This window comes from Nycticebus coucang, chromosome 1 (genome assembly GCF_027406575.1).
Source record: "Nycticebus coucang isolate mNycCou1 chromosome 1, mNycCou1.pri, whole genome shotgun sequence".
In the NCBI taxonomy this organism is placed as follows: domain Eukaryota; kingdom Metazoa; phylum Chordata; class Mammalia; order Primates; family Lorisidae; genus Nycticebus; species Nycticebus coucang.
In genome coordinates, this window is record NC_069780.1 from 18,934,287 (window position 1) to 18,948,394 (window position 14,108).

Below are 14,108 nucleotides of genomic sequence, written 5' to 3' on the forward strand. Positions count from 1 at the left end.
TGAGATAAAGGCCCCTATGGAGTCATCTGAGGATGAAATAAATCAGACTTGGGGGAAGGTATATCTGCAAAATAACTGATGACCCGATTAATCCTCAGGCCACTTGCCAGGTGACTGTCTCAGGAGTGAATGTGAAACAAGCTTCCTGAAAAAGGCTTGTGTGACTCACAGAACTCTTTGTCTAAGTGTTTGGTACAAAATAAACTATTATGATAGACAAGCAATTCAGTGCTCATAAATAACTTCCAGATAAGTGTTAAGGGAAGAAAGACTTCAGAGTAGAATCCTTAGGCTCATGGTCACAACTTTTCTAATCTCCAGGTGTTCTCAGACACTGATGTCTAGTCTGATTCTGTACTCTTTTTAATTTCAATACCAATACTTTTTTATCTTTTTAAAATATGATGCTTTAGGTAGATTGAAAATATACTTTAACTACATTTTCTAACCTACCTGGAAATACAGGGTAGGTATAAAGTGCACGTGCAAGTTAAAATAGTGCACAATTTAAAATTGCACACGAGCTTTATGTCCACCCTAGATACTGTTCAAAAACAAATCCTTTACTCGCTTAAATGTGACAAACAAGAGACTCACCGCTGCTCGGTAGTGTGAGATGACACAGGCAGCTCAGCACCTGGTAGTAGTCTCTTTCAAATTAGGCAAAAAGGAAGTTTCTATGGTGCCCATCCACTTATCACAGTAGTCACTCTTTTATATAAATTGCTAGCACCCCACAATGTTCTTTCTTTGAATTATACTTTCTATTATTGACTTTTTAAAGTTACTATGCCATTTTTTCTTGAATAATTAGAAAGTACTAACTGAATAATTTTTAAGTGAATTTATATAAATTTTTCATAGTTAGGTTTATTTGGCAGCATCCATGGGGAGCTAGGGATTTTCCCTAAAAAAGAAGAAGTATTTTTTTAAGAAATATCCTAGAATTTATATATTTAGAAAAATTTTTTAAAGTCCATGAGATTTCTGTGAATCCAGGGAACCTTCCTTAAGGTGATTCTCCAGTATTTCCCAGAGATGTTTTAAGGTGTGTCCTGGGCGGGGGTGTGGGGTGTGTGTGGGGGGAAAGAGTATTTGATTATTTACAAAAAAAATGGGGGGGGGTGGAAATGATGAATTAAAAAAAAAGTTCACCAGGATCTCTCAGAGCCGTTTATGTGCTAATGTGTCTGATGAATATCTAAAGGAAGTGTAGTCAAAATCATTTTTTACACTACTTACTCCGTAGTACCCACTTTTTCAGTATAGCATCTGAAGGCACAGGTGCATTTCAAGACACACGTTGGACAATGTTGCTTCAGGGAATTCACAGAGACCATGGTTAATAGACCATCCCTTCTAACTCCTCTCAAGCTCCTCCTCCTTTGTAAATGTCTATTAAGAACCCGATACTTACATTCATCACATCAGTTTTCATTTCGTATTGTTTATAAGCACAATATTAACATTAAAATGAGATGGCATAAAAAAGAAAATACTTTTGTAATGAGATAACATTTTATTTTGAATTTTCACCATTTATATACAAACACAAGTTAATAAAACACACCACAAAGCTGTAAAACTTCATTGTTAATATTTATAGGTGCATAGTTTCATGCTCTTTTTAAATGCTATATATGTAAACGAATTTCACAATACATTATAATTCTCGGACAGAATCAGTAAAAGATACCTAAAAATCTTATATGATAATAAATCACAATCTCTCAACAACAGCAACAAAAAATAGTGAAGATTTAGAAATAAGTGGTAGTCACTTAGGTGTTTTTAATTGGTTTTAATATTTTAGATTTGAAGCCACAATATCCAGAGCACACAAGGACCCTGCTACCATATGTTCACGTCAGTGAGAGGGGAGCACCGGAACGCTGGCGGGGGCAGGTGCGAGCACTTCAATCACTGCTGATGGAAGACTTCAAAAGACACTGTAAAAACTTTGAGAAAATGTCAGGACTGGGCACACTGGAACTGAGCACTTTTACAGGATGGAACATCTGTCAGCAGATCTCAGGAAACTGGAGCAAAGACTGGCCTTAGGCTTCAGGTTCGTAGTCCTGATACCCTCCCTAATGTTAGGAAAATCAAACAGGATATGTCTTAACACAATAACTAAGAAAATGCCGTGAAGGCTATGTTAACCAGTTTGATGAAAGCAGTTCAATTTGTATATAAAACCAGCACATTGTACCCCATGATTGCATTAATCTACACAGCTATGATTTAATAAAAAAAAAAAAAAAAAGAAAGAAAAATCAAATAGGACACAGGATCAGTGCAGGTGGTTCGTCACCAGGAGTTATGGCAAATGAGATAGGACATGGGTGGGCACCTTGTTTGGCTTGTTTGATGTGTTTTTTCTTTTTTTGAGACAGGGTCTTACTCAGTTGCCCCAGGCTATTTTTTTGTTATTGTTGTCATTGTTGTTTAGCAGGCCCTGGCTGGGTTCAAACCCACCAGCCCCGGGACATGTGGCCAGTACCCTACCTACTGAACACGGCACCAAGCTTAATGGCTTTAATTTTAATGTTTATTCCAAACCTCAAGCCCCCTCAATATCTAATATCATTCATAATAAAAGTATTAATGATTTACTAAAGGGGCCGGATTGGGCCTGGGCAACAGAGCAAGACCCTGAATCTGAAAACAATGACCAAAAAAAAAAAAAACTAAAATAAAGTGTGTATTTTCTATAATCATATCAACATATTTTCTGACATCATCACAGCACAATCATTAACACCAGGAAGTTAATGTTGATACCGCCCCATTCAAGTTTTTCCTGTTGCCCCATAAGGTCCTTGATGGCCAAATTCCCAGTGCAGCATCAGGCACTACATTTAATCAAATTTCAAGTCTCTTTCCATCTGGAACAGTTCCTTAGTCTTTCTTTGACTATCACAACATTGGCACTTCTAACTATCACAAGCCAATCATTTTGTTAAATGTTCCTCTTTCAGTTTCTCTGAGGGTTCTTCCCTCTGAACTTTCTGTTGCATCCTATCAGGTGGTGTGGGATTTCATTTCTCCTGTTACTTTGATGACTAACAGAGTATCTGCCAGTTTTCTCTATGGTGAGGTTGTTCTTTTGATTTTGCAGTTAACTAGTATTTTCCATGAAGATAATTTTGAAGGTATATAAATAACTCATTCCTGGCCAGGTGACTTCCTAATGAATAAGTCTAATAAATAATACCAGGAGTCTGCTTAAAAATAAAAAAAACATACCTTCAATAATACAAGTTGCTTTCTTAATAAAGTACAAACTTAAATGGAAAGGTTGTCCCAGTACTCTCCAGTTTGGCTTTGAGCCATCTCTACAATCTTAATCTCTCACGATTTTCTTCATTCCTCAGACACACCTACTACATTCTCACACACATGCGTCTTTGTATATCGTATTTCCTTGTGCTGGAATGTCCTCCATTCATTTTGGTTTCCCTTATTTCCAGCACTCTCCCACCCAGATCAATACCACTTCCTCAATAAAACTTCCAATTGACCTAAACAGATCCTTTAAAATCTTATGCTTTTTAGTATATCTTGTATGCTGTTGTTCCTATATGCCTGGTGTATAGAAGACAGTCAATAATGTTTATTAAAGGAATCATAATGAGTAAATGAAGAAACAAACTTCTATTTTCGTTCCATCAAACCTACTAAGTACAAACTCCTTGTGCACTGGTGCTGTCAATTACTCTTTTTTGCATTTTCTACTGTGCTCAGCGCTGCGCCTTGCATAAAAAGATGACCGAACAATATAAGTAAAATCTTATTAGGCAAATGAATAATTCTATCTCAGTTTCTATAAATAGGATATTATTAAAATATGCCTTTAGCAATGCCATAAAGAGTAATATGTAGTATACACACTTGAACTCAATTTTTAATGAAGCAATTATACATTTTTATGCGATATTTTTGTCTGGTTTTTATATCAGGGTAATATTGATCTCATAAAATAATTTGGAAAATGCTCCCTCCTTTTTAAATTTTCATAAGAAGAACTAATTGGTATTAATTCATTATAATAAATTGGCATTAATTCTTCTTTAAATGCCTGATAAACTTTACCAGTGAAGCCATCTGGGCATGAGATTTTCTTTGTGGGTAGGTTTGTGATTACTAATTTAATCTCTTTAATGGGTTCTAAATCTAGTCAAATTTACCATTTTTTGGTGAGTTAGTTTTTCACCTAAAAGTATTTTCTAGTTTCACTTTTTATATATTTTTAATCAAAAGTGATTTTATTTTTGAATAAAGTAAAATTAAGAAACAAATTATGCTGCTTAAAATGCTAGATTGAAATACACCATTTGTTGCCAATCACGCATTTATCTTTCTACTCTGCAACTTTTGCAGCTATCTTTATTTTGCTACGCAGTCACCTCACTGGACAGTTATGGCAAAGCCTAATTATCTTCCTTTGGCATTCAGTTCATTTCTCTAACTTTCCATTTGGGACTTTATTTCAGACAGTAAGGTTTCTAGGGTGGCACCTGTGGCTCAAAGGAGTAGGGCACTGGCCTCATATGCCAGAGGTGGCAGGTTCAAACCCAGCCCCGGCCAAAAACTGCAAAAAAATAAAAAAATAAAAAGAAATAAAGTAAGGTTTCTAGTAAAATAGTTCTCTACCACAGGAGTCTATAAATTTTTATATAAAGGGTCAAATAGTGAGTATTTTAAGCTATGTGGACCACAGATGGTCTCTGACAACCACCATCATCACTATCCTCTTCTTTCTTTGTTTTTGAAATCCTTTACAAATTCAAAACCCATTTTTAGCATGCAAGCTGTCCACACAATACACATCCTGGATTTGGCCAAGTCGTGCATGTGGAAAACAAACGATGCCCAGTGAGGACTGAGGTAAGGGAAATCTGACAGGGACAGACTTTTGGTGCTGAGTATTAGAAAGACCCAGCCTGAATTCCTAAACTTTGTTCTTGGAGATTTATGTACGTGAGCTCTCACCTCAGAAGGCATTTCATAAGCCTCACTGTCGGGATCCACGGGCATATCCTCCAGGATTCCTTCCTGTGGGGCACCTTCTTCATTCTAATGTTGAAAGTGGGAAGCACAGAAAGACCATGATGAGGTACCATTTTGCATTTTTTAAAATCACAAACCTGTTTTAGAAAAATATTATCTAAGTACAGATAGGAATATTGTAAAAATGGCGTAACAACATTATTGCTGGTCTTCTACACAGCGCCCTTGGGAAAACACGGGGGCAACACTTATCCTAAAAATGTACCGAGTTTCTGCCCAAGTAATTCAGTAATTAGAGAATAATTCACAGTTATAGTCCGAGGCCTTTTTCACAAGATCAGTGACAGCGTAAAAAGCTAATGAAATGTTCAATAGATGATAAAAAGTTTAAAAGATTATCATTCAAGTACTCTAGATTATGATGAAGACAGGTATTACCCGAGAATCATGTGACGATATAAGAACTTGTTTATGGCATGATGTTTAGCAGGATATAAAGCGTTGCAGCTATTGTGGACACGATTTACGTAGAATTCAGACGCAAAGGTAAAAGTAATGGAAGAAAACGCAACAAATAGGAAAATTATTTTCTTGGGTAGTTATGTGCGTTACTTTTACTTTTTTCTAAATTTTTGACTTATGTGACCATTTATAATGTTAAAGCACACATATTTTAAATTGTTTTTAAATGACAACAAAGAAACAAATTCTTGTTTAAAATTGGAAGATGGAGACTATACAGATAGGCGAAAGAAAATCAAATACACATTCGGAAAGTTTTTCCAGGTATCGCTTCTTAGAAATAAGGTACAATGAAACTCAGCCTGAAACGGCCATAGCTTCAGTGGTATTCTTAATTAAATACTTTTGTTGCATTGCACTGCATTGCAAAGCAACTTTGAAAAGCTATAGTTCACTGAAAATTGAAAGTGCAGAGAGGCAATTCCTCGGTCTCAGTCAAGGAATCAACTCAATCGGCCGATGTGGCTGATGTTGGGCAGTGTGATGGGAGCAAAGCCACCCCATGTCCTCCTCATGGAAATGACTAACAGGCAGAGGGACAAGGAAATAGCTGACCTTGAGAAAAGGTCAAAATTAACATTGCGTTTCTGGTAGCCAGGCAGAGAACCATAGATCGCCCTGCCCAGGGCCCTTTCATAAACCAAAGAAATCCAAGTCATTTGTAAGTTAAATTAAATATAAACCATCCCCGAACTACTTCACTTCTAAATGTGAAGTAAAGGCTCTGTTTTCACAGCGTTCCATTAACGGTACTGGTCAAGGAATCAAGCTCTGCTGTGTGGTGCCTAGGCACTAGGTCCATAGTGTCACAGACTCCGGCTCAGATTCTAGTCTGCTGTGTGGTGTCTAGGCACTAGGTCCGTAGAGTCACAGACTCCAGCTCAGATTCTAGCTTCTCTGTTTCACAATGTTGACAAGTTTCTTATGCTTTCTGTAAGCCTAAACCACCCGTAATGCTAAAATGGGGAAGCAATACCTTCTTTATAACTGGGAGGAGCAAATGACATCATTACCCCTCTCATTAAGATTTGGATAACTATTAATGATAACCAGTTCTGAGGAAAACACATCCATGAATTGTGAAATTGACATGTGAAGATTTAAATTTTTAATGTAATTTGTTACAAGGTTTTTAGGCAGCCCTGCCTTATCTGTTGTTTGATTTTCACAATTGAATTGTCACTCTATAACTAAGACTAATGACTGTTACTGGTTACATGCATGCATGTCTATTTGGGTATATCTGTGTGTGTCCTTCAAGGTTCAGCCAAGTAACATTAAGTGTTGCTTTTAAATTCCTCGGCTAGATTGACTAGGTATTGTTGTCAACTGAAATCCATCCCTATTAAGTATAAATATTGGCTCACTCAAGCAGTAAATATATAATGGCTGCTTATTTAAAAAAAAATACATGCCTTGCTAAGCATGCATTTACATAATTTTTTAAAATGGCATTCTCTATATATACAGATTGTAAAATTGGCTTAATTGTTGGACCATAGAGGAAAAGCTAGTATAATATTAAAAGAGATATTAAATAAATGATTGAAATTGAAATAAGAAGGGTGAACCGTCAAATATCCTAACATGTTCAATAATTATTGGAGATCTCAAGAACAGACCTGTATTTTCAGAAATTTTTACTTACTCAAGTAATAATTTTATTGTGCTTTCACAAGTCTGAGCACTGATTTTTAATGTCGTATTCTGGAGAATGAGATTATTGATTGCAACAAAATGAAAATACATTAATTTTAAAAATAAATTAATCATCAACTGTAAAGATTTCAAGTAACTGCATTACATACATGAAGTGGAAATAGCTCACGGAACTCCTACGAAGCAGTCTGTCTCACAGACTTATGAGATAGCCACATGAGCTATCACATCTTTGCCACATCTTTTTAAGGAAACTTGGTCTCAGAGAGGTTTAGTACTTTGCACAATCACATGGGCAGAGGGGACTTTAGAGTCTTTGTTCATAACTACTCTCCTGAGCTTACCTAAAAGAGTTTTGGCGTTTAAATTGTTTTCTTTAAATGAATTATCTATAGATTTCCCTGATTGAGAAATAGTACATTCCATTGTATCCCTGAGTATACCTATTCCTTTATAACCAGAGTATATTTCAGGTAAAAGAAAAAGTCTTAAAACTTGATTTCTAAAACCCATCAATAAAGAAGTAATCATGGACCTCTGTCCATAAGTTTATTCACGGACATATATTCTATCACACCACTATCTCTTTTATACTGCAAAAGTATACCCAAAGGGAATAAAACAAAACAAACACAATTTTAGCTCAAGCACAGGGGAGAATTGCCTTTGTGTGTCGAGACACTCTGATGAGCCTCTGGTTAGGTGTAGAAAGAGCATTCTGAGGGCAAGGCCAGAGGAACTAGTGGATCCAGGACTAATTGGGATGGAGGGGCAATGCAGAAGCTAGGACAACTTCAGTAACACTTCCTGCAACACAGGTAGCCCACATCCTTTCAGCACAGGATGTATAACCTTCAATCTCCTCTTTTCTTCTCCAGTCCTGTGCTGCGGTACTGTATCATTATCCCACTCTGACCCTCACACATAGTCCCATTGTCCTAAATCGCCACTGAAGTTTGCCGCACAGCGTTCAGCAAAGGATCCTCCAGGATGGGAAAGGCACGGCACAGGGAGAGGTGGGTCATTGTATGGAAGTGAGAAATCAGAACCAGAATAGATCAGCTGGATTTCTTGGGGAAACTATCACTCAGGCTATCTTGCCTTTCGTGTACAAACTGCATCTTAGTGTAAACAAGGAATTGATGAGGGCAAGTTTTTCTTTACGGTATATTCTAACGAAGGAGGGCAGGACACCAGGAAACAATCCACAATGATCTTCCTAACAGGAGGGCTTCATCAACCACCTGCTATCTACTCTTTCAGCAGCCTCCTTCCCCCACTACTGTTGCACTGCGAGCTGTTTGGGATGGAGCCTTTGCTTTGCTGCATTGCTGAACGGTGTTAAGCTTTCCAAAATAATAGACCGCTCAACCTTTCAGACCATGAGGATGGAAGAGAGAGAGAGTGTAGCCGCAAAGATACACACAGAGAAGAGGAAACTAAGAAAGAACTTTGACCTAAGAAGGAATCAAGGGTTCAAATTAAGCACTCGTCTTAAAGAATCCAGTGCTTCTAATATAAAGTCAAACTCAGAATTCTTATTGAAATGAAAATAACCTAGATTCTTCAAAAAAATGTGCGTATCATATTCTCCCATATTAGATGGGAATCTATACGTGTGTAAATAGTACCGTGCACATCATTAAGAGTATTATTATGTATTTTATTGAAACACTCAAAAATGAAGTAGGCCGGTATGAAAGTCTTATTAGAAAGATATCTTGCCTATGTTTAACTTTCCGCTGTCAATTCTTACTGTTCTGTTTGTGCCTCGTTAGTGTGGGGACGACAGGGCATCTGCTCAAAAATCAGGTTAATCTTAGGTATTTTTTTTAAGCCAAGAAATTTTATAAAGAAACAAATCGAATTTTTAAAAATTTTGGATACTCTGGTTTTTCTTTAGTTCTTATAAAAGTTTCACTGTTTACTAAAGATTTCCATGGAGAGGAGCAGCTCTAAGTGTTAAACTAATTTTTCAAAAAATTTTTTTAACTAAAGAAAGGCGATTTACTTGGGTTCAATTCCATCAGAATCAAAGGCAAAACATCTCCGTTTTACAGATGAAACAGAGTCATAGCGGTTACTCGGTTTTCTAAATTCACACAGATATCAAAAGGCAGGTTAGGAGTCATGAAAACATGACTCAATCCAGAGCGGATGAGCGTTCTCCTATAACTGAACTGCACACCACATCTTTACAGCTGATGCTGTGGACTATTGAAGACTTAAACTAGAAGATTAATTGGGTTTGGGTAAAGTGCCTCTGCCATCATAGAAGTAAATGAATTATTGTTGGATATGTGATAAATTTTTTATATATATTATCACTAACAATCAGTGAACATCCTGGCACATGTATCTTTAAACACTATTACTCTTGTTTCTTTAATAAATTCCTGAATAGTTAGGTTAAAAGATGGATGTATTATAAATGCTGCAACATATCACCAAATTGTCCTCTGGAAACGTACCAAACAATAAACCCCCTTCACTTCTATGACTTTAAATATTTACATAGAAACTTAAACTAAAATTGGAATGGAGAAGAGTTGATATTTCCTTGTAAGAGAAGGAAATAAAATAGGTAAAGATGAATGAAGAGATCAGTAAATTCAAAGACATTGTGAGGCTGACATGAAATGAATACAGACCCTTCTTTTCAAATACATGCCTGTTTGCTGAACATATTTAGTGAAGTCTGGAAACCATAGAGAAAAGTAGGAAAGGTAAAACCGTAAAAGATAGACTGGCCTATGAATGGACAGATTGAGCATTGCACAGAGTTTAGAATCATTTGTAGACAAACGGTCAACTTTAAAGTTTTAGGCAAGAATAAATAGCTTATGGGGAACGTTAACTTGGAAATGCTTAGTATGAAGTGAGAAGAGAGAAAGAGAGAGAATAGAGACAGTAAACTAATATTTTTAATTTTCATTTTTGGTAGAGACGGAAGTCTTGCTATGTTGCCCAGGTTTGTCTTGAACTCCTGGCCTCAAGCTATCCTTCCATCCCAGAAAGTGCTGGGATCACAGGTGTGAGCCACTGCACCTGGTCTTAAACTAATTTTTTGAGGCCTTGTTTTGGCAAGACTAGGTATCTTATTAAATGGTAAAAGATTTAAAATAATACAAAACTTTAAACAATATTACTTATCAAAACCAAAACAACATCTATATTTCAAAAAATCCCTATATTTACTGCATTTTAAAATTTAATATTATATACAGGAAAGAATAATATAAAAATAATGTAATGATCATATTTATTGTTCATATACCATAAGAGTGTTTAAATGCATTCAAGTAACTATATTCTATGGCAAGAGAAACCATAAAAACTGGCACCAAAGAATAATGTTAAAAAGACACTTAATGAACCCCATCTTTTTTTCCTATTGTACCTGTATGTGGTTAAGTTAAAATTCAAATTTTACTTTTGAAGAAAGTGCAGTTATGATTTATATCTAGGGTAGGATTAAAAGAACCAATGGACTTGGTCCATTCAATACTCCAGACCTTCAGGAATGAACCAAAAATGGCAGGCCCAGCATGAACAGCCAATGGCCAACAGCAGCCTGTGGTTGAAGTCTATTGGACCAATCTGTCATTTCTGAGGCAATTATGTAGACAAAAGGCAAGGAGTTGCAATATTATTTATAACATTTATTAATTGTAATAAATCTGATATATTATGATATAATGTGTGATATTCCCTCTAGTGAAGTAGATGTAAAAGAGAATGGTTTAAGTAAAAAGGCAAAACATCGGCCTTTACGGAGTGGGAGGACTGGTACAGCCATACCATCAAGCCCATCATTATAATATTTTGAATATTTTGCACTACTGTATCAAGAGAGCAGTAGTTTGCATTGTATTTGCCTGACTTTATAAGATAAAAGTTTCAAAATTTGGTGATGCAGTATCCTATTGTGCTTTAGATGTTGGAGTCTATAATTTTCTGCCAACATTTTCTAATTCTTGTACAACATGTGCTTTAGAAATTGGGAACACACATCTACACACACACAGATTACAGTAGATTGTGATCCTGTCTGGTGCAACCTCCTGAGATCATTTTGAATCTCCTAATTGGAAAGTGCAACTATAGCATATAATTTGTGTCATAAATTGCATGTTACAACAACCAAAACCTAGCAACTGGGTTGAGTGAAGATGTAGCTCCCAGGACATAGGCTAGGTTTTCTTATTTGCAAACAGACTTATTCTCCCTCGACTATGCTATATGCCTGCTCAAATAGTGTCTCAGCAAATTTACAAATTATAATGGTATGGCCTCAACCATCCGTATCACCTGAGAATAATCATGTTGGTGAACACTGTAAGTCACGTAGCAAACGCATTAAACACATTATACACAGTTCATAGTTCACAGTACAGGGAACATTTTTAGATTAAGCAGGCAAATGTACTAATTACATGATGCCTTTAGAGAACCCAGTCTTACATAGAAATAATATGTATTTAGAACACATTCATGTTATACTTTGAATAATCTTGCTAATGTCTTTGAAAGGAAAGAAAGATAAAAGGAATAGATGAAATAAAAACTGCTTTACTTTTTATTTGTAAAGGTTTTGGAGTAGAGGGGAGAGTAAAGCTACTACGATGAATACATTTGGGATTGCTTTTGGATGCTATTCAATAGTGTTATCCAGTTTTAAATACATTCGGCTATAAATTAAAAAAAATGGTGTATAAATCAGAAATTGGTGTAAAATCATTAAGTAGAAATTTCACTATATAGCAAAGAGACAGTATGCAATCCAAAATCTCCATTCTCCTTGGCAAACATAGCAAAAGTACAGTGCCTACTGTGTAATTAGCTGACTCACCTAATAAGACTTCACAGCAAGCAACCATTGCCAGGTTTTCTCACTGTTACTTGGATATAGACCTGGCTGAAAACACTAATACACAATAGGAAATCTGGGAATAAACTATTTTCACCTTTCATATCTAAGAATTGATCCTCCTCTGATATGAATAAACAAATATTATGTATCTTTAAGTATATATCTAAATGTATCATTTTAAGCTTGCAAGGAATGGATTCTTGTAGATCAGTCCCTGTGGTAATGGATGAATCAGATATTATCAACAAAGGGAGAGTGGATTAATCTGAGAAAGATCTGTGTTGAGCTCAGAATCAATGAGTCATCTCATTTTTGCAAATGCGTTGATATCTGGAGACACGTATTAAAACCAGCAACCGGGTTAAGGATCAGTGGGGAGTACAGGCTTTGACAAACTTTAAGATGAGGAGTCTGCTTCTTTATTTTAGAGAAACCCAGGGAATGCTTAAAAATTCTTAGAAAAGAGGAAATATGCCTTCAAGATCTTGGTGAAACAAGGCCCAGGAGTTTGCTTTCAAAACTAGATGGGAAACTGATCTTAATATCAGACTGGGAGAAAGTACTTGAGGCAAAACAAGCTCTCGTACACAAAAGGATGGATAGAACTTACAGAGCTCTGAAGCAGAGAGGGAAGGCAGCAGCTCCAAGATCAGTGGATATCAAACCCAGAAGAGTCTTAAAGGGTACAATAAGAATGCTTCTTCATTCTCAAAGAGATTAAAGACTAGGAAAGGCTTTCAGAAAGCCAGAGTAGAATTACAGAACAGCCAAGTATATCTGACACCTTGAAGTCCCAGAAGTTTCCACGCTAATGGAAATGGATGCCAAGTGAAGGTTGAGGAGCCCTCCAGATCTAAAAGGAAAATTCTTCTAATGAATCTCAGCCTCCAAGTTTTAGAATCCAAGTTTTAGCATCTGTTCCAGATAAAGGGCACTGAAGAAATATACCTCACCGAGGAAGTAGTCAACTTCAAGAGGGGTAGCGATTTCTCTGTAAACTTTTATAAACTTTTTCGTCGTTAAGTTTTGTCACACAGGTTGTGGCTGCTGGGAAAAGGTTGGTTACTTAGAAAAAGCTTCCTCTGGAAACCCGTAGATGTGCCTCATCAGATGGGCTGGGTGTGTCCTTAAATAGTCATTCAAATGAAATATTAAAACGCTTACTTTACTTTTCCATCTGACTCTTTCATGGAATAACAATAACAATTAACGTTCATTTAATGTGTACTCTATTTGAATCCTGCCTAGAGTTTTACATGTATTACTTAATCTTGCAAACAACTCTATGAAGAAGTTACTACTGTTCTCTCCATTTTATTAAGGAGGGTACGGAGACAGGAATTCTGGCTCCAAAGGCCACTCTCCTAGCTACTATGCAGTAATATTTCTTAAGCTTCTTGAAAAAAAATCTTTTTACATAACAATAAGCTGGGCTTCTTAAACAAGGAAAACTAAGATTCAAAATGTTAATCCTCTCAAAATGCTATGTAAAATATTTTATGATTAACCATCTGAGCTATCACTAGTACCATTAGAGTTTGTTGCTACTTTTATCAGAAAAAAAATAGACTACAGGAATTGTTGAGGGTGTGTGTGTGTGTGTATAACATTTTTGCAGAAAGCAAAACCCAGATATTGAATCTGCAAACACTAAGTTGATCAGTTTTTTGTTACAGGGAAAATGACTTATTATGAATTCAATGTATAGCATTTTCTGGTGAATTAACACCTTTAACTTAGAGTGTGTTTTAACAGAATAAAGAAAATAAAGTTGTCTGAAATAAATTGTTTATTTTGTTCCCAAAATATGTAATACTAGACTTTTTTCTTTTTTTTTTTTTTAGATTGGTTTGAAATATAATCATTTGAGTTTCCTACTTCACTTTTTTGGACCAACCAGTAAAACTTTTAACTGGGTCAGAGGCCTTATCTTGCTTAGCCTTACACTAAAGATCCTATTCTCTCCCCAGCCCCTGCTACAAATTAATTTTGATTATCACAATAAAACATAATGATCCATTAAGTCAACAGGGCAGATGTT

General features: G+C 36.0%; 1 protein-coding gene and 1 non-coding gene across 9 annotated transcripts in view; one reads left to right on the top strand and one right to left on the bottom strand.

The window, feature by feature from the left end:
- Positions 1–1,505: 1,505 nt before the first annotated feature.
- SNCA (synuclein alpha) overlaps positions 1,506–14,108 on the bottom strand; it is a 124,913-nt gene continuing 112,310 nt past the window's right edge. For all 8 annotated transcript variants that reach the window (XM_053607258.1, XM_053607496.1, XM_053607338.1 and 5 more), the window contains exons 5-6: positions 4,996–5,079; positions 1,506–2,090 (exon numbers count right to left, since the gene is read on the bottom strand). In XM_053607258.1, the coding sequence (XP_053463233.1) occupies positions 2,058–2,090; positions 4,996–5,079 (117 nt within the window). In that variant the 3' untranslated portion in view covers positions 1,506–2,057. The remainder of the gene's footprint in view (positions 2,091–4,995; positions 5,080–14,108) is intronic.
- On the top strand, positions 9,078–9,196 carry LOC128591965 (U5 spliceosomal RNA). The gene has a single exon (XR_008381725.1). It is a non-coding gene; the product is annotated as a U5 spliceosomal RNA (small nuclear RNA).